The sequence below is a fragment of the Vipera berus genome, assembly GCF_964194415.1.
Source record: "Vipera berus genome assembly, chromosome: Z".
Taxonomy (NCBI): domain Eukaryota; kingdom Metazoa; phylum Chordata; class Lepidosauria; order Squamata; family Viperidae; genus Vipera; species Vipera berus.
Window position 1 is genome coordinate 128,570,309 of NC_138205.1, and position 21,737 is coordinate 128,592,045.

Here is a 21,737-nt window from a genome sequence, read left to right on the forward strand (position 1 = left end):
AAAATGATATATAAATAGATGATAGGTTGGTAGAGATAGATGGATAGATATAGAGATGATAGATAAGATAAAGTAGAGAAACAGAGAGACACAACGAGAGAGGGTGAGAGAGAGACGGAGACAGAAAGAAAATTATATATAAATAGATGATAAGTAGGTATAAATGGATGAATGCAGGGCTTTTTTTGTCATAGAACGCTCAGAACGGAGTTCCGGCGCCTTTTTTGGATGGAACCTTGTAGGGTAGGCAAGGTGGGTTGTATGACATGTGTGAGTTCCAGCACCTTTTTCTTTTACAAAAAAAGCGATGGATGGATGGATGGATAGATAGATAGATAGATAGATAGATAGATAGATAGATAGATAGATAGATAGATAGATAGATAGATAGATAAATAGAGAGAGAGAGAGAAAGACAGAGACAGAGACAGACAGACAGATATAGATAAATAGATAATAGATAGATAGATAGATAGATAGATAGATAGATAGATAGATAGATAGATAGATAGATAAATAGATAGATAGATGATAGATATATAAAAGATATATATAAGAGAGAGAGAGAGAGAGAGAGAGAGAGAGAGAGAGAGAGAGAGAGAGAGAGAGAGAGAGAGAGATGGTAGATGGATTTACAGAAAGACAGATGATAATAGACAGATATGTAGGCAGCTAATCAGCCATTGACCCTCCATTTCCTCCCCATGCCTTGCAGACTGGAGTTTTCACTGTGGGCCTCTTCTCTGCTTTCCCACAGGCTGCATCCATGCATTCAGATTGTTTCATCAAGAAGGAACAAGAGGCCTGTTTAGACTCCATCCAGAAACTGACCGCTACTATGACCGTCAATGGATCATCCCCAGGTACGTGCTTGGAACTCGTCACAAATGACAATTTTCCCTTCCTTCCAGATCTCAAATTCAGTAAAATCAGTAAAATCCTGCCGGATCACAAAATCCATAAGGAAAATAATACGAGGAGAGCACAATGGAGCACAACATTTCTATTGCTAGGTGGAAGAGTTATTAAGTAACTCGTTTTACAACCTTTCTACCACAGTGGTTGTGAACCCCTGAAGTTGTTAAGTTAGTAACGCTGTTGTAAAGTGAATCTGGCTCCCCTCTTAATTTTTGCTTGTCAGAAGGTCGCAAAAGGGATCATATGACCCCAGGACTCTGCAACCGTCATAAATACGAGTCAGTTGCCAAGCGGCTGAATTTTGATCATGTGACCATGGGGATGCTGCAACAGTCGTAAGTGCGAAAAGTGATTGTCACTTTTTCCAGTGGTGTTGTAACTTCGAACAGTCACTAAACGAAATGTTGTAAGTCAGCATTGAAGCTTACAATCCTTTATAAGGTAGTTCTAGACTTATTAAGAACACAATTAATTTCCTTTGCTAAAGTCTGGTGGCTGTTAAGAGAATTGAGCTGGATTGTTAAGCAAAACAGAATAGCACAGTTGGAAGGGGGGAGGATGTCTAGTGCAAACCCCTGCTGAAGTGCTTCAGTTGTTAAGTGAATCACATGGAATACAGCTTAGCATGGGAAACTTTCGGCCCAATGGTGGCCATAAGTTGAGTTCCTCACCTGTATATAAAATTAGCGCAAATAGCATTTCCTTCTGGCACTGATGATTTGTTGCCTGGTCCAGTCATAAAACAATCAAGTTCAAAGAGCACCCGTAGTTCTCCTCCTCCTCCTCCTCCTCCTCCTCCTCCTCCTCCTCCTCCTCCTCCTCCTCCTCCTCCTCGTCTTAGCAAACCCCATTCGCTCCTAGCACTGATGATGTTCTCTAGTTGGGTCAAGAAGTGTCTACAATAAAACAAGCCTGGAGATCACCAAAGAAGCCACACTCCTCCTCCTCCTCCTCCTCCTCCTCCTCCTCCTCCTCCTCCTCCTCCTCCTCCTCCTCCTCCTCCTCCTCCTCTTCTCCACAAACTCCACTCCCTTCTAGCACTAATGATGTTCCCTAGTTGGGTCATTAAGTGTCTGGAATAAAACAAGCTCAGAGATCACCAAAAACCCCACAGTCGTCCTCCTCCTCTCCACAAACCCCACTCCTTTCTAGCAGTGATGATGTTCCCTAGTTAGGTCATGAAATGTCTGCGAAGAAACAACCAAGTTCAGAGAGTACCAAGGACCTCTTAGTCCTCCTCCTTCTCCTCCTCCTCCTCCTCCTCCTCCCAGTCCCCATTCCCTCCTAGCACTGACATTGTTACTTACTTGGGTCATGGAACATATCCAAGCAAACCACCAGTGCACCAAGGATCCCACCATTCAATCCTGAGCTACAACTCTTGTTGAAATAAGATCTTGCTGTTGCATCTGGCAAACCCTTGATTGAAGCATTCCACGGACCTCCCAAATGCCCATTTACTCCTGAGCAAGGCACAGCTGTCTGAGATCCTCTCACCATGGAGCAGGCGACATTTTCCAAAATTCACATCTGTGAAATGGTCTCTCCTCCCCAGCTTGGCAAAAACTAGTCCTAATTTTCACACACGAACACCCTGCACACCAGGCCTGGCTTCTTTCGCTCATTCGCTTCCATGTTCTGATGGCTGCAACGCTCGTTCGTCTCATTTGGCCTCAGGAGAATTCCCGCCGTTGTGTTTTTTGCTCATTGCCAATGTTGGAAAGAGAAGTGGAATTTGGGAAAAGAAGCAGAAAAATGTCCTTCGGGAGTTGTGGATGTGTGCAATGGGATTGAGTGGGACATTTTCTCTCACGCCCTCTTGGTGTCCGAATTGGAAAAATGTGGAAGGATCTCTTTTCTCTCTTAAAAAAAAAATCACTTTATTTCATCCAGCGAAAGAGTAAAGCCGCCTTCTGACAACCACTGGCAAACAGAAAAAAAGGGCTAAGAAAGCAGGAGAAGGCTTAAACTGAAATAGGCTCACCATGTATTCAAACTTAATGGCTTGGGTCCGGGATATCTGAGGGAACACCTGCTGCCGGCATGAAGCTCCCTTCGTCCTGTGCGCTCCCACAGGGAGGGTCTTCTCAGGGTACCGCCGGTAAAAGACTGCCGGCGGACAATACCCAGGGGCAGGGCCTTCTCTGTGGGGGCGCCTGCCCTTTGGAACCAGCTGCCTGTGTAGAGCTTAGGACTGCCCCTGACCTTCGCTCATTCCGCTGGGACCTGAAGACCTGGCTCTTCGAGCTCTCTGGCCTGGACTGAGAGTATTAACTGGGGTTTTAAATTGGATTTTAATTGTAATTGGGGTTTTTAGTTCAAGGTTAGTGTAAGCATTTTAATTCTTTTTAATTTTTGTAACTTGTTGTATTGGTTTTAAAAAAACCTTGTGAACCGCCCTGAGTCCTACGGGAGAAGGGTGGTATATAAGTCTAATAAAATAAATAAATAAATAAATAAATAAATAAATAAATAAATAAATAAATAAATAAATAAATAAATAAATAAATAAATAAATACATAAATACATAAATACATAAATAAATAAATAAATAAATAAATAAATAAACAAACAAACAAACAAACAAACAAACAAACAAACAAACTATTGTGTAAGCTGTTACCTCCTTCCTTCCCCTTCCCTTCCTCATTCCCTTCCCCCTTCCCTTCCCTTCCCCTCCCTTCCCTTCCCTTCCTCCTTCCCTCCCCTCCATCCTTCCCCTTCTCCTTCCCCTTCCTTTCTCCCTTCTCAACCATCCCCACTCCACCATCTTCTCAAGCTTAAAAGTTCTTAAATAGAATTCTGCCATCTTTTCCAAACAAGGAGAAAAGTGATTTAAAACAATCATATAAAATGTTGTGGGACCTCTGAATTCAGACAGACTAACTAACCTCCAGCACACAACATGCTGGATGTCCCAGAAGTTGAAGAAAAGCAGATTGCTTACAGATAAAGGTAATACCAAGGGACAGTAAAGAAGGATAGCTGAAAAGGAACTGGGGCAAAAATGGTGAAATATCAAGACTTAACCACCCAAATTGAGAGATTAGGGAATAAACCAGCAAATTGTTCCTCCATAGTTATTAAAGTGTTAGGAGGTTTAATAGAATTGTCAAAACAGCTGAAAAAAAAATAGAATTATTCAGTCTTTACAGCATTAAGTTTGAAAAAAAATACAGCTTTGCTTCGAATCCCATATGTGTGTGTGTGTGTGTGTGTGTGTGATATGTGGACTATTCTTAGAATTTGAATTAATTCCCAAACACCTGAAGTATTCTACTTTGCAGAGAGTCCTTGACATTTGTCCACAATAGAACCTAGGTTTTATGTTACTAAGCGAGACATTTGTTAAGTCAGTTTTGCCCCATTTTATGACCTTTATAGGGGACGCGGTGGCTCAGTGGGTTAGGACGCTGAGCTTGTCGATCAGAAGGTCGGCAGTTTGGCGGGTCGAATCCCGAGTGCCGCGTAGCAAAGTGAGCGCCTGTTACTCGTCCCAGCTTCTGCCAACCTAGCAGTTCGAAAGCACGTAAAAATGCAAGTAGAAAAATAGGGACCACTACGGTGGGAAGGTAACAGCGTTCCGTGCGCCTTTGGCGTCTAGTCATGCCGGCCACATGACCACGGAGACGTCCTCGGACAAGCGCTGGCTCTTCGGCTTTAAAACGGAGATGAGCACCGGCCCCTAGAGTCGGAAACGACTAGCACGCATGTGCGGGGGAACCTTTACCTTTACCTTTACCTATGACCTTTTTGCAATCCTGTTTTGCAACCTTCCAACAAGCAAAGTCAATGGGGAAAGCAGATTCACTTAACAAGCATGTCGCTCACTTACAACCGCAACGATTTGCTTAACAACTATGGCAGTGAAGACTGTAAAACGGGGCAAAACTCACAACAAATGTCTCGTTTAGCAACAGAAATTTTGGGCTCAATTGTGGTCGTAAGTCAAGGAGTCCCTGCATTGATTCATTCGTTCAATTTCTATGACTCTGCACCGCTTACAACTCCAAAATCTGTATTACAATTAAAAATAAAAAACAATTAAAAAACAATAAAAGCACCACTAAAAACATCCAGATTAAATATCCCTAGTGCAGGGGTAGGCAACCTTGGCTCTTTTATGACTGGTGGACTTCAACTCCCAGAATTCCTGAGCCAGCCATGCTGAGGGGAAAGGATAAGGTTTCCAAGCTGAGCCATGCTGGCTCAGGAATTCTGGGAGTTGAAGTCCACGAGTCATAAAAGAGCCAAGGTTGCCTACCCCTGGCCTAGGCCTAGGCCGCTTTATGACTTGTGGACTTCAACTCCCAGAATCCTTGAGCCAGCCATGCTGAGGGGAAAGGGAGAGGTTTCCAAGCTGAGTCAGGCTGGCTCAGGAATTCTGGGAGTTGAAGTCCACAAGTCATAAAAGAGCCAAGGTTGCCTACTCCTGTACTAGGAGCAAGACCACCAGTGACGTTCCAGAAAACAAAAGGAAGTGGGTAGTCCTCAACTTACGATTGGTCATTTAATGACTTTTCAAAGTACTGACAGACAGATCCGTGGAGGGGGAGCGGGCAACAGTTGCCCCTCCTGGTCACATGACTGCACTTTGCGGCTCTTTACCCTGCCCAGAGTCAGATGGCTGTATTTTAGGATGTTTCTACTAAGAACCAGCGTTTACATCCAGTTTTCCTCAAAATCCTACGATGGAGAATCACTGCTTAGACTAACAACCACGGCATTTGCTTAATAATGTGGATTCACTTAACAGCCATAGTGATTCACTTAATGACCACTGCAAAACAGAGAATAGAAAAGAAAATACAGAAAATAGAATAGAATAGAATAGAATAGAATAGAATAGAATAGAATAGAATAGAATAGAATAGAATAGAATAGAATAGAATAGAATAGAATAGAATAGAATAGAATAGAATAGAATAGAATAGAATAGAATAGAAATTATGGAGTGGAATAGAATAGAATAGAATAGAATAGAATAGAATAGAATAGAATAGAATAGAATAGAATAGAATAGAATAGAATAGAATAGAATAGAATAGAATAGAATAGAATAGAATAGAATAGAATAGAATAGAATAGAATAGAAACTTTACTATCACTTTAAATGTACACTAATCAGCATACCTTCAAATGAAATTGTGTTGCATTCAGCCCTCAAAAAAAGGTCATAGATCAGTAAAGTTATGGACATTACTCTAGGACTACCTGTATTCATCTCCAGGCCTGCAAAGCACAGCTTCTACCAATTTCGCTTATGATGAAAAACTGTTCAGCTCCAGGAGGGCTGTTGTCTATCCATAATTGGAGAAGAAAGAGAAACAAAAGATTTCTGGAAAAGGAGGGGAAATGGGTGGGTTTTCCCCTTCGAAGCTTTCAGTGCAAATTCCTAAGGTCTCCTTGTCATTCAACCAAGATGGGAAATGGCATCATCACAGATCTTGAGGCTTGGTTGAAACCTTCTGTCCCTTGACCCTTGTCAACCTTAGTAAAGGACTTTTAGTTCCGTCCCGTAGGAGACAGGCTGGAAGATCCATGACGGTTTGCCAATCCAGCTGATACATCTGGGATGACCACCAGCATGGGTGGCTGATTTCAACTGTTCCTACTCTCAAGGGTTGATTTACTCTTGATCTTGAAATTGAGGACATATTGGTGTAGCCTATGGTTCCTTCTTTAGGGAACCCTTGTTAATTTTCCAGAAATAAAGATGGAATTTGGAGCCAGTTCAGTGCAGTGGTTAAGGCATCAGGATAGAAATCAGGCATGAAAGCCAGCTGGGTGACTTTGGGCCAATCACCAGGAGACTGTGAGTTCTAGTCCCACCGTAGGCATGAAAGCCGGCTGGGTGACTTTGGGCCAATCACCAGGAGACCGTGAGTTCTAGTCCCACCTAAGGCATGAAAGCTGGCTGGGTGACTTTGGGCCAATCACCAGGAGACTGTGAGTTCTAGTCCGTCTTAGACATGAAAACCAGCTGGGTGACTTTGGGCCAATCACCAGGAGACATTGAGCTCTAGTCTCTCCTTAGGCATGAAAGCCGGCTGGGTGACTTTGGGCCAATCACCAGGAGACGGTGACTTCTAGTCTCTCCTTAGGCATGAAAGCCAGCTGGGTGACTTTGGGCCAATCACCAGGAGACGGTGAGTTCTAGTCCCACCTAAGGCATGAAAGCCAGCTGGGTGACTTTGGGCCAATCACCAGGAGAGTTCTAGTCCCACCTGAGGCGTGAAAGCCATCTGGGTGACTTTGGGCCAATCACCAGGAGACTGTGAGTTCTAGTCCCACCGTAGGCATGAAAGACAGGTGGGTGACTTTCTCTCTCAGCCCAATCTACCCCACAGGGTTGTTGTTGTTGGGGGGAAACGGGAGGAAGAAGCAGTATTATGTACATTACCTTACTTATAATATAATAGAGGCAGGATAAAAAAAATCTAATAATGCAATAAACAAAGATAAATTTAATGGCATAGAATTGTAAGACTACAAGCCCTACACCTGGTTCCCACAGGGGAAGACGGAACAAGAGAGCTGATTTTTCATTTTAAAACTCTCCATTGGAGAAAACATGCTACTTAGAGAATGTGATCTGTTCTCCATTCATATATTTTATGATTGCTGCAATGCAGGGGTGCAGTCATTACATAATCCTGTTTTGGCCATCAAAACATCTCCCAAAGTTGCTATGGAAATTATGAATTTTGGATGGGGCAGAAAGGGAATGTGATTAAATCCACAGGGAAAACGTCACCAAAATTTCATTTTATTAATTTCAGTCAAAACCATTTTGCTTTTTTCTCTCTCTCTCTTGCCCTTGTTCATATTTTTAGAGACTGCAAGCTGGGTTCCCTTCACTGCTGTACTTTTGCCCTACCCAAATGCTTTATTAAAAGGGGTCTCTCTAAAATTTTAATTTATTTTTTAATAGTTTTAGGGCCATGTCTGTTTTTTGTGTCATTTGCTAGTGTGGCAGTTGAAACAGGAGCGTGAGCCAGCAACAGAATTGGGTTTTGTTCAACTTAACATGCGACACAGCACATTGTTCCAAAGCTAAGTGGGAATCAATCTGGTTAGAAGCAGGCACAAAATTCCAGAATGTAGATTTTTTAAATAAAAAAAAAACATCCCAGAAAAACCACAATAAACAAATTGCATGTGTACGACTGCCAAGGTGTTCGTGTAGTTTAATCATAATCAAAATAGTAAAGTTGGAAGGGATCTTGGAGGTCATCTAGTCCAACCCCCTGCTCAGGCAGGAAACCCTATACCATTTCAGACAAAGGGCTGTCCAGTCTCTTCTTAAAAACTTCCAGTGTTGGAGCAATCACCGCTTCTGGAGGCAGGTAGTTCCGCTGGTTAATTGTTCTCACTGTCAGGAAGTTTCTCCTTAGTTCCAGGTTGCTTCTCTCTTTGATGAGTTTCCATCCGCTGCTTCTTGTCCTGCCTTCAGGTGCTTTGGAGAATAGCTTGGCTGCCTCTTCTTTGGGGCAGCCCCTGAGATATTGGAAGACTGCTATCATGTCACCCCTCACCCTTCTCTTCATTAAACTAGACATACCCAATTCCAGGAGCCGTTCCCTATATGTTTTAGCCTCCAGTCCCCCAATCATCTTTGTTCTCAAGTACCATTAGACTTAAGTTTTACACACAGATAGTCCTCAATTTGCAACACTGCAACCATCGTAAATATGAGTCAGTTGCCAGGTGTCCTGAGTTTTGATCATGTGACCCTATGAAATATGAAATGAAATAAAACATAATGAAATAAAAAACAAATAAATAATGAAATAGAAAATAAAAAATGAATCAAATAAAAAAACAAAATAATAAATAAATGAAAAATAATGAATTAATAAATAAATAGGTAATAAAATAGAATTAGAAAATAAATAAATAAACAGAATAATAATAATATAGAAAATAAAAAAACAGCAATTACAAAGTAATAAAGATACTCCATAGGCTCAAGATACAGGAGGATCTTGACAGACGTGAACACAGGGCCCTATTCTAACAAAATAAAATTCAATGGTGAAAAAAGTAAGGTTCTACATTTAGGCAGGAAAAACCAAATGCACAGGTATAGTATAGGGGGTACCTTGCTCAATAGTAGTAACTGTGAGAGGGATCTCGGAGTCCTAGTGGACGATCACTTAAATAGGAGCCAGCCGTGTGTTGCAGCTGCCAAAAAAGCCAACACAGTGCTAGGCTGCATTAACAGAGGGATGGAATCAAGATCGCGTGAAGTACTAATACCACTTTACAAAGCCTTGGTAAGGCCACACCTGGAATACTGCATGCAGTTTTGGTCACCACGATGTAAAAAAGATGTCGAGACTCTAGAAAGAGTACAGAGAAGAGCAACAAAGATGATTAGGGGGCTGGAGACTAAAACATATAAGGAACGGTTGCTGGAATTAGGTATGTCTAGTTCAGGGGTAGGCAACCTCGTCTCTTTTGTGACTCATGGACTTCAACTCCCAGAATTCCTGAGCCAGCATAGCTGGCTCAGGAATTCTGGTACTTGAAGTCCACGAGTCATAAAAGAGCCGAGCTTACCTACCCCTGGTCTAGTTTAATGAAGAGAAAGGTGAGGGGTGACATGATAGCAGTGTTCCAATATCTCAGGGGCTGCCCCAAAGAAGAGGCAGTCAAGCTATTCTCCAAAGCACCCGAAGGGCAGGACAAGAAGCAACGGATGGAAACTAACCAAGGAGAGAAGCAATCTAGAACTAGGGAGATATTTCCTGACAGAGAACAATTGGAACAACCTGCTCCAGAAGTTGTGGGTGCTCCGACACTGGAAATTTTTAAGGAGAGATTGGACAATCATTTGTCTGAAATGGTAGGGTTTCCTGCCTGAGCAGCGGGTTGGACTAGAAGACCTCCAAGATCCCTTCCAACTCTGTTATTCTATTCTATCCTATCCTATCCTGTTCTGTTCTGTTCTGTCCTGTTGGCATAAATAAATTAAAAAGAAAAGACAAACAGACAAAGAAAACCTTCCCAAGGTAGTTGCAATGGACCACTGGCTCTTTCTCTTCCATTTGTATTCTCTGTTGTTTTCCCTTTTTACAGGTTGCCCTGGGATGTGGGATAACATCACTTGCTGGAAACCAGCTTTGCTGGGTGAAGTTGTCTTTGTCAAATGCCCGGCTCTCTTCACCGTGGTGAACTTTGATTATGGTAAGGTTGTTGAACCGCGGATTCCATTTATTCTGGACTGCAAAAGGAAAATTGGGATTACAGCAGGCCAAGGCACATAGGGAAGGGAAGCCTTGAGTTGTTTATAATGCAAACCTCTTGACTCTGATTGACCTAAAAAAAAAAAAAGGAACGCAAATTCAGAACTGTTTGGTACAGATAGTCCTCCAGTTACAACAGCTCACTTAGTGACCAAAGTTGCAACGGCACTGAAAAAAGGTGACTTATTATGGCCATTTTTCACATGTACAGCCACTGCAGCGTCCCCATGATCATGTGATCAAAATTCGTAGGGTTGGTAAGTGGTTCTTATTTATGACCGTTGCAAAGCTCCTGGGTCAACCTTCCAGTCAGGGAAGCCAACTGTCTCACTTAGCAATAGAAATTTTGGGTTCAGTCGTGGTCCTAGGTTTACCTGTATTTGGATGGGAGGCCACCAAGAGATCCCAGAGGTGTAGGCCAGAAGGCAACCATAACTGACCCCAGATCCCTACCATCGTGGTAAATACATGCTGGTTGACAAGTACCCAAATTTTGACTACATAACTGAAGGATGCTCTGGTTGCTGTCAATGTGAGGACCAGTCATAAGTCATTTTTTTCATTATCTTCATAACTCTGAATAGTTTCTAAGCAAATGTTGTAAGTAGAGGACTGCCTGTATAGGTAGTTCTTGACTTACAGCCACAACTGGGCCCAAAATATCTGCTGCTAAGAGAGCCACTTGTTAAGTGACTTTTGCTCTCTTTTACGATCTTTCTTGCTACATTTGTTAAGTGAACCACCCCAGTTGTTAAGTTAGGTACACGGTTGTTAAGTGAATCCAGCTTCCCTATTGAATTGACTGTGAGAAGGACGCAAAAGACGATCAAATGTCCTGTGGATACGGCAGCTGACATAAATACGAGTCAATGGCCAAGCGCTTGAAATTTGATCACGCGACTGTGGGAATGCTGCATCGGTCGTATGTGCGAAAAATGGTCATAAGCCACTTTTCCAGTGTTGTGTAACTTTGAATGGTCACTAAATGAGTAGGGGACTAAAGGACTACCTGCATATTGCAGAGAGAGAAAAGATGAAAAAGAAGATGAAATGGAGATGCAGCAGGACTAATATAACTTTAATCGGTCACTAAATGAATGGTTATAAGTCGAGGACTACCAGGCTTTCAATCACTCCAATGCTGGATAAGAAGTTTGCAAACTTTCTGGAGTGTTGCAAGGTGAGAACTCTTTTGCAACGCCGGGCAAGGAGAAACATCTTTTTCAGAAACTTTCATAAAACTTTTCAACATTATATAGGTGTCTTTTATTGGTGAGTTTATTTATAAGGTTCCAGAGTATTGCCTCTCCAAAATGCTTGGGATTTAGGGAAAGTCTTGCTGATGGAGGGGTTAAGCTCAGAAAATTTGGGGCTGTAAAAATTAACTAGGGATTGGAGAAGAAGCTGGATTTCAACCTGAGTCCATTTCCAGGAAGAAATAGCAGAATTGGGGGATCTGAGTATTTTGGGGGAATTTAGAATTTCAAATAAATCTCAGTTATATTTGGGTATGTTTGTTCTGCAGAGATGGTCAAAATTTGGGAAGAATCTAGATGGCCATCTAGTGGCAAAAGGAAGCATTACAGGCCAACTGAGCAGTTTGTAACTGCTCAACTGAGAATTTCCTTCAATTCTTCTATGGTGCCCTTCAACTCAGCATAAAGAGATAAAATATCTTCTTCTTGCTTTCTTGTTTAAGGGATCCCTCTGAAATGCCCATAAGCCACATGTGAAAACAGGTTAGAGTAGAAGACCTCCAAGATCGCTTACAATCCTGTTTTGTTCTATTCTGTTTTCCTTATTCTATTCTATTTTGTTCTATTCTTATTTCTATCTTCTCTTCTCTTCTCTTCTCTTCTCTTCTCTTCTCTTCTCTTCTCTTCTCTTCTCTTCTCTTCTCTTCTCTTCTCTTCTCTTCTCTTCTCTTCTCTTCTCTTCTCTTCTCTTTTCTATCCTATCCTATATTCTATTCTGTTCTATTCTCATTTCTATCTTCTCCTCTCCTCTCCTCTCCTCTCCTCTCCTCTCCTCTCCTCTCCTCTCCTCTCCTCTCCTCTCCTCTCCTCTCCTCTCCTCTCCTCTTCTCTTCTCTTCTCTTCTCTTCTCTTCTCTTCTCTTCTCTTCTCTTCTCTTCTCTTTTCTATCCTATCCTATATTCTATTCTGTTCTATTCTCATTTCTATCTTCTCTTCTCTTCTCTTCTCTTCTCTTCTCTTCTCTTCTCTTCTCTTCTCTTCTCTTCTCTTCTCTTCTCTTCTCTTCTCCTCTCCTCTCCTCTCCTCTCCTCTCCTCTCCTCTCCTCTCCTCTCCTCTTCTCTTCTCTTCTCTTCTCTTCTATATTCTATCCTATCCTATATTCTATTCTGTTCTGTTCTTATTTCTATATTCTCTCCTCTCCTCTCCTCTTTTCTCCCTATCCTATCCTATCCTATCCTATCCTATCCTATCCTATCCTATCCTATCCTATCCTATCCTATCCTATCCTATCCTATCCAACTCTAGTCTAGTCTATTCCTATTTTTCTATTCTGTTCTGTTTTTATTTCTATCTTCTCTTCTCTTCTGTTCCATTCTGTTCCATTCCGTGTTCTGTATAGACCAGCTGTAATTCATAGCTTGCATTATTTCTGGAATCAGGGCAAACACAACTTGACCTTTGTGCCTGTATTATCCTTTTCAATATATAAAGAGCCTTACAATCCTCTTTAGACTTCTTTCTTCAAGGTTTGAATGGGCACAGTTCTTTCAAGCCTCTCAGTTGTCCCAGTGATTCTCTGTTTTAACACTTGTGAATAAGATAAAATAAGGAGTGATGTGAAGTTGCCGAGAAAGCAATTTCTGTAGAAGACAAGGATGGCTGATAAACACTACAAGTCATTTAGTGACCGTTCAAAGTTACAACGGCACTGGAAAAAGTGACTTATGACCATTTTTCACTATGGTTTTTAAGTGAATCACATGGTCGTTAAGCAAGTCCAACTTCCCCCATTGACATTGCTTGACAGAAGCCAGCTGGGCAGGTCGCAAATGAAAATCATGTTATCTCAAGATGCTGTAACTATGATAAATACACTCCAGTTGCCAAGCATCCCAGTTTTGCTCTTGTGATGGCGGGCAAGCTAAGATGGTTGTAAGTTTGAGGACCGGTCGTAAGTCACTTTTTTCAATGCTGTTGTAACTTTGAACATTTGCTAAATGAATGGTTGTAAGTCGAGGATTACTAGTGTACATTTCTAGAAGACAGAAGCCTATCAAATGTGTGTACTTATGATTGTATGCAACTAAGGCCCTGAATACTGTAGAAAGGGGGAATTTAGAAAGATACAATAAGTATGAAAGTTTCATTTCATACAAAAATGAAAAGTGCTGATATAATAATGAAAGAATATACATTTTTGTTGTAAGGGCTAGCCACCTTATTTAATCTTCTTTTCTTTTTCTATGTTGACCAGGCTGGGATGTGAATAGCATGGCGTACGCACAGCCAGGTGAGACTTCTGTTCTCCATTTAGATAGGAGAAAGGAACATACAGATTGTCCTCGACTTACGAGCACAGCTGAGTCCAAAATTTCCATTCTAAACAAGTGAATTTTTCTCCCTTGTACAACGTTTCTTGCCACAGTTGTTAAGTGAATCTCTGCCATGGTTAAGTTAACAATAAGGTTGTTAAGTGAATCTGGCTTCCCAATTGACTTCGCTTGTCAGAAGGTCACAAAAGGTCGTTCTAACTTTGAATGATCACTAAATGAACTTGTAAGTTGAGGACTACCAGTCCTAAAGCAGGTTTCAACATCTATCTTCACTTTTTTGTAGGAGAGCTTGAAATGTTTGACAATCCGGAGCAACTTCTAGGTAAGAAATGGAGACAGTTTACTCCATCTTGGCCCTGCTAAGATTTAGCAGAGGTGAAAAGAAGATTTTTTTTATCTGAACTTTAGATATTGCTTCCCTGGTTATTTCTAATGTTGAGGGTCTGCTTTTCAAATGGTTACTTTGCATGGTACAGATAATCCTTGATTTACAACCACACTTGAGAGCATCCACTGCTAAGCTGTGTGATTGTTAACTGAGCCATGCCCAATTTTATATACTTAAATTCATTTTATTTATTAGATTCTTTAATCCCGCCCGTAAGTTGCTCAAGGCTGTGAAAGTGCCCAATACATCTTCCTCCCCCTATTTTTTTCCCACAACAACAACCTTGTGAGGTGGGCTGAGAGAGAAGGACTGGCCCAAAGTCGTCCAGTTGGGTTTTCATGCCTAAGGCAGAACTCACAGTCTCCTGGTGAATGGCCCAAAGTCACCCAATTGTCTTTTGTGCCTAAGGCAGGACTAAAACTCATCATCAGCCAGTTTCTAGCCTGGTGATTTAACCACTAGACTAAATTGTTTGCTTCTCAAACTATTACTTGGCATGTTTTGCATAGTCCTTGACATATGACTGCAATTCAAACTAGAACATCCTTTGCTAAGCGTTGGGGTTAAGTGGGTCATATCCAAATTTATTATCTGTGGTCGCTAAGCGAATCCTGCTCCCCTCATTGAGTTTGCTTGTCTGAAGCCAACTGGGAAGTAGTAATAGCAATCACATGACCCCAGGGTGCTACAGGTTGCCAGTCCCCCAAATCTTGATCATGTAATCAAAAAGTTGAATCAACTTTTTCCCCCAGCGCTTCTTGCATTGACCAAGCGATCCGACTGAAGTCAAATCCATCTATGGGACCTTGCAAACAACCTTGCAGTGTAGGCCACCAGAGCCAAGCCAAGCAAAAAATTAAAATGCCTGTTTTGTTTTGAAATCCTTCTGTCTTTTTCTCTAAAACAGGAGTCTCCAAGCTTGGCGATTTTTTTTAATTGCAAATTTTATTATTTAAAACTTTGGACAAGGTGTTAACGGTCTGACATTCCTTCTTGTCTTACATCATTTTTGTGTTTTATATACATATATACACTTTATGTACATATCATTTATATACAGTTATACAATATTCAGTCTTATCAACCACCTTATTCTAATAATATGTGAAATCAGCATCCTGTATATTTCTGTTGAGACCTTCCTTTCTGTTCCCACCATAGGTAAAACTTATTCCAAACTTTGTAGTAATCTGACTGATCTTTATTTTTAATTTCCAGAGTTAACTTGTCCATTTCTGCGCACACCCAAATTTTATTTATCACTTCACTCTCGTTTCACTCTCGTATTTCACTGTTTTTTCATTTCTGGGCGAACGACATTCTCGCTGCTGTGCTGATGTGTATCATTATATGTAACTCTTCTTTGGTATGCTTCTCTGTTGTTGTGCCAAGCAGGAAAAATTCTGGTCTATCATCTACTCTCCGTCCTGATATTTCTGGGAAGTAGTAATAGCAATCAGATGACCCCAGGGTGCTACAGGTTGCCAGTCCCCCAAATCTTGATCATGGAATCAAAAAGTTGAATCAACTTTTCTCCCCAGCACTTCTTGCATTGACCAAGCGATCCGACTGAAGTCAAATCCATCTATGGGACCTTGCAAACAACCTTGCAGTGTAGGCCACCAGAGCCAAGCCAAGCAAAAAAAAATTAAAATAAAATGCCTGTTTTCTCTTGAAATCCTTCTGTCTTTTTCTCTAAAACAGGAGTCTCCAAGCTTGGCGATTTTGATGGGTGAACTTCAACTCCCAAAATTCCACAGCTAGCCATGCTGCCCAGGGAATCCTGGGAGTTGAAGTCCACCCATCTTAAAGTTGCCAAACTTGGAGATCCCTGCTCTAATGCCTCTTGCTCTACTCTACCAAGTTTTTTTTTAAAAATGGTGCATTTCATCCTTTTTCCCAACAGACGGATCGGTAGATTTTAAGCTGGTCAGCAGGAACTGCACCTCGGAAGGCTGGTCTGAACCATTCCCACATTATTACGATGCCTGTGGATTTGATGAGAATGACACCATGACAGAAAACGGACAGGTAATATGAAGTTTTTAAGAAGAGACTGGACAGCCATTTGTCCGAAATGGTATAGGGTTTCCTGCCTGAGCAAGGAGTTGGACTAGATAACCTCCAAGGTCCCTTCCAACTTTATTATTATTGTTATTGTTATTGTTATTGTTATTGTTATTGTTATTGATCATCGCACAGTCAGCCAGATGTTCAGACTGGATTTGGCATTTTTGTCTACCTATCGAGTCCTTCCCAAGGACCTGGGATAGGCAGATGTGGATGTTTGATGGCATTACAGATCTCATCGCAGGATGGAAGCAGTTCCTAGTAAGGCCGCCTTTTGCAATTGACTAATGGCGAATTTGTCAATGCCGATGAGGGTGTTCAAGTGGTGCTCCAGTTGTTTTGGGATTGCACCCAAGGCGCCTATTACTATTGGTACTACTACCCTTCCTTGCCTTTGCCACAGTCTTTCTATTTCTATTTGTAGGTCTTTGTATTTTGTTATCTTCTCCAGTTCTTTCTCGTCTATTCCAGGCACTGCCACGTCCACTATCCAGACTTTTTTGTCTTTCTTATCGACAATTGTTAAGTCCGGGGTGTTATATTGCAGGTGCTTGTCTGTTTGAATTCTGAAGTCCCGGAGCAGTTTAACTTTTATCATTTTCTATTATTTATAAAAATCAACCATACAAAAGTTAAAACCCAATTTAAAAAATATTAAATCAACCCTGTACTATTAAAAACCCCAATTAAAATAAATGTCTCCTCAGCCTGGGCCCGAGAGCTCAAAAAGCCAGGTCTTCAGGCCCCGGCGGAATGAACAGAGGTCGGGGGCAGTCCTCAGCTCCACCGGCAGCTGGTTCCAGAGGGCAGGCGCCCCCACTGAGAAGGCCCTATCCCTGGGTGTCACCCGCCGGCAATCTCTTACCGGCGGGACCCTGAGCAGACCCTCCCTGTGGGAGCGCACTGGGCGAAGGGCGTTTGATGCCGGCAGCAGGTGTTCCCTCAAATACCCCGGACCCAGGCCATGTAGGCTATGACTTTCTCTATTTTATGATCCCACCAGTTTTTGCTTACAGGCAAATTGTTGTTGTTGTTGTTGTTGTTGTTGTTATTATTATTATTATTATTATTATTATTATTATTATTATTATTTATTAATTATTATTATCTGGCAATGAGAATATGTCAGTTTGAAGGCATGGGTGCCACTTGTAAATCACAACAAAAAATTTGACCTCTCCTGTCCAAACAGGATCCAAGCCGGTAAACTAGATTAATACCTATATATGCCTAAATACAGCCACAACTGAACCCAAAATTTCTTTTATTAAGAAGTACAGCGGTTAAGTGAGTATTACCCCATTTTATGACCTTTCTCGCTATAGTTCTTATGTGAATCACCGCAAATGTTAACTTAGTCACATGTCGTTAAGCGATTCTGGCTTCCTGCTGGTCAGAAAGTGATTGCATTACTCCAGGACATTGCAACCGTAATAATAATAATAATAATAATAATAATAATAATAATAATAATAATAATAATAATAATAATAATAATAATAATAATAATGATGATGATGATGATGATGATGATGATGATGATGATGATGATGATGATGATGATGATGTTGGAAGGGACCTTGGAGGTCATCTAGTCCAACCCCCTATGGGTCAGTTGCCAAGTGAATTTTGATCCCATGACCCTGGGGAGGCTTCAGAGGTTGTAAGTGTGAAAAACGGTCATAAGTCACTTTTCTCAGTGCCATGGTAACTTCGATACGGTCACTAAAAAAAAAGGGTTGTGGATTATCCATATATATTCTACATAATAATTAATCTCATCCCATAATATTCTTAACATGATTTAGTTAATGTCTAATTGAATATTCAGGAGGTGTGCATTTTCTTAATTCAGATGAGTTTATGAGTTACAGGTAGTCCTCGATTTACGACCATAATTGAGCCAGTGGTGGGATTCAAATAGGTGAACAACCGGTTCTCTGTGTGGATGCCGCTTCCGGAAGTCCATTCTAGGCCTGGGCAACCAAAAATTAGCTACCGGTTCTGCCAAACTGGTGCAAACTGGCTGAATACCACCACTGAATTGAGCCCAAAATTTCTGCTGCTATGTGAGACAGCTGTTAAGTGACTTCTGCCTCCCCCCCCCCTTTTCAACTTTTCTTGCCATAGTTGTTAAGTAAATCACTGCAACTATTAAGTTAGTAACACGGTTGACTTTGCTTGTGAGAAGGTCGCAAAAAAGGATCACACAAGCCCAGGATACTGTGACTGTCATAAATATGAGTCAGTTGCCATGCAAATTTTGATCTCGTGACTGTGGGGACGCTACAACAATCATATGAGTCTGAAAAATGGTTATAAGTCTCCTTTTTTCAGTGCCCTTACATTTTCAAATGGTCATTAAATGAACTCTTGTTCATGTACAGTGTCCTGGGGTCATATGATCCCCTTTTGTAAACTTCTGACAAGCAAAGTCAATGGGGAAACCAGATTCACTTAACAACAGTGTGAGTAACTGAACAGTGGCAGTGATTCACTTCACAACTATGGCAAGAAAGGTCGTAAAATAGAGCAAAACTCACTTAACAAATGTTAAGGGTTAGCAATGTTGGCCTAAATTGCGGCCGTAAGTCGAGGACTAACTGTATCCTTTGACTGGAATCTTTCATCAGAATGCAGTGCTTTGTACAAACTGCTTCATTCAGGGTTGTAGATCCTCGAATAGTCCTCGACTTATGATCACAAATCCGGACTTACTGTCCTTAAGTTATTGCTGTCATTAAACAAGGCAGCCATGCCATCCAGGTTCACCATGTTGCAGACTGATGCAGAATGTGGGTTGGTCCTGGGCTGCTGTATGAATGGTCATAAGTCGAGGACTACCTGTGGACCCGTGAAAGGAGTGAATTTGGACTCTTAGACAAAGAAAGAGGGGAAAAAGTCATTGAGCTTTTAGTCTTTCCTCAAAGTAACTCCAACTTTGTTCTTTTATTCCACAGGCTTACTACTACCTGTCTGTTAAGGCCTTGTATACTGTCGGCTACAGTACATCCCTCGTTTCACTTACCACCGCCATGGTGATCTTGTGCCGTTTCAGGTGAGTTGTCACAAACATGAGACAAAGCTAATCTGATTGGATTAGGTTCTCTGGTCCGGCATGTTGTGGCAGCCAGTGTGGTCTAGTGGTTAAGGACCAGGCTAGAAACCAGGAGACGGTGAGTTCTAGTCCTGCCTTAGCAATGAAAGCCAGCTAGTGACTTTGGGCCAATCATCAGGAGATAGGGAATTCTAGTTCCATCTTAGGTATGAAAACTAGCTGAGGTATTTGGGGCCTATCATCAGGAGACAGTGAATTCTAGTGCCGCCTTAGCCATGAAAGCCAGCTGTGTGACTTTGGGCCAATCACCAGGAAACAGTGAGTTCTAGTTTTGCCTTAGCCATGAAAGCCAGGTGTGTGACTTTGGGCCAATCACCAGGAAACAGTGAGTTCTAGTTTTGCCTTAGCCATGAAAGCCAGCTGGGTGACTTTGGGCCAATCACCAGGAGACAGGGAGTTCTAGTTCCACTTTAGGCATGAAAGCTGACTGAGTGACTTAGGGCCAATCACCAGGAGTTAGTGAATTCTAGTCCTGTCTTAGGCATGAAAGCCAGTTGGGTGATATTGGGCCAATGACCCTGAGACAGTGAGTTCTAGTTCCACCTTAGGTATGAAGGCCAGCTGTCTACTTGAGGCATATCATCAGGAGTCAGTGAATTCTAGTCCCACCTTAACCATGAAAGCCAGCTGGTTGACTCTGGTCCTGTCCCTCTTTCTGAGCCCAACCCACTTCACAGTGTTGTGTTGTTGCCATGGGGAAAAAAGGAGGAGAAAAGTGTGTTTTATATGTTCACATGATTGATATTTATGACTACGTGTCATAAATAAATGATCAAGGGCAATCTAGATTTGAAACAGTTATCTGACAGAAATTAGGCCAATTAAGTCCAGATAGCCCTCAACTTACTAGTGACCTTTCGAAGTTACAACAGCACTAAAAAAATGACTTAGGACCATTTTTCACATTTACAACCGTTGCAGCATCCGTACAGGCACGTGATGAAAATTTGGACATTTAGCAACTGGCTCATATTTATGACCATTGCTGTGACCCCCTTTTGCGACCTTCTGACAAGCAAAGTCACTGGGGAAACCAGATTCACTTAACAACCGTGTTACTAACTTAACAACTGCAGTCATTCACTTAACAACTCTGGGAAGAAAGGTCATCCATTGGGGGAATACTCACTTAACAACTATCTCGCTTAGCAACAGTAATTTTGGGCTCAATTGTGGTCTACCCATAGACATAGGAAGACAATACAGAGACTGCTTTGCAAACATGACATGATCTTTCCTCCCCATTTCTTAAAATCCCTTTTCTTTTTCTTTTTCTTCCCTATTAGGAAACTGCATTGCACCCGGAATTTTATTCATATGAATCTTTTTGTTTCGTTCATTCTGCGTGCCATTTCAGTCTTCATTAAAGACGGGATCCTGTATGCTGAACAAGACAGCAACCACTGTCATGTCTCGACGGTAAATTATGCCAAGAGGCCAAGTCCACTAGACAATCTTACGTTCAATTTTTGTCAACTCTGTTGGAAAGATCTATTAAAGAGCCTTGGTGGAGCAGTGGGCTAGTGCCTCCTTAAGTTACACCAGCTGCCTGCAATTAGTGCAGGTTCGAGTCCCACCAGGCTCAAGGTTGACTCAGCCTTCCATCCTTCCGAGGTAGGTAAAATGAGGACCCAGATTGTTGGGGACAATAAGCTGACTTTGTAATAATGCCGCTTGGGGGGGCAAAAGCCCTAATAAGCAGGCATATACATAGAATGAAGGCTATTGCTAAGCACATTGATTTGTGCTTCTTAGATTGTAAGCCGCCCTGAGTCTTTGGAGAAGGGTGGGATATAAATGGGATTAAATATATATATATATATGGTTGCGGCAGCCATGCTGACTATTTTGGACCCTTCTCTGTAGAAAACTGTGGCCCTTTAACAAAGCTATGTTTTGTGTCAAGGAATTGCAAAGCACTGTCCAAATAAAGTCGGAAACGCTGACACAAACTTGTAGTTTTATATAAATAAATATATTTAACAATTATAATTACAGCAGACAAGATAGTCAGGTACACACGAATATCCTGAGGTAAAATTAACAGCAGAAGAACACACATAAGAAAAAAGGTGGGGAAAATGGAAACTCCCCCTTTACACCCAGCAACCAATCATAGTGTAGATCACCTCATACAGGGGCAAACAAACAATCAACTACAAATGTGAGTTCTGGCCCATTCTACACTACTATTCCAGCTACTAAATTTAAGACAGACAGACAGACAGACAGACAGACAGACAGATAGATAGATAGATAAAAGAGAGATGTAAGTAGAGAGAGAGAGAGAGAAATAGAAAGATAATAGATAGATAATAGAGAGAGATAAAGAGATGTAAGTAGATATATATAGAGAGAGACAGCTAATAGATATATAGATAAATAGATAGATATAGATAGATAGATGATAGTTAACAACCTCTTGCGAAGGTTGTTGAGAGCGTGGTGGCACGGCAGCTCC

The 21,737-nt window shown here is 41.5% G+C and overlaps 1 protein-coding gene across 1 annotated transcript in view; it reads left to right on the plus strand.

The window, feature by feature from the left end:
• ADCYAP1R1 (ADCYAP receptor type I) overlaps positions 1-21,737 on the plus strand; it is a gene marked incomplete at both ends in the record, with an annotated part of 65,381 nt that overhangs the window by 21,860 nt on the left and 21,784 nt on the right. Inside the window, 7 exons of the mRNA XM_081345630.1 lie at positions 758-863; positions 10,004-10,111; positions 13,622-13,657; positions 13,984-14,022; positions 15,995-16,119; positions 19,119-19,216; positions 20,563-20,695. Of these exons, the coding sequence (XP_081201756.1) occupies positions 758-863; positions 10,004-10,111; positions 13,622-13,657; positions 13,984-14,022; positions 15,995-16,119; positions 19,119-19,216; positions 20,563-20,695 (645 nt within the window). The remainder of the gene's footprint in view (positions 1-757; positions 864-10,003; positions 10,112-13,621; positions 13,658-13,983; positions 14,023-15,994; positions 16,120-19,118; positions 19,217-20,562; positions 20,696-21,737) is intronic.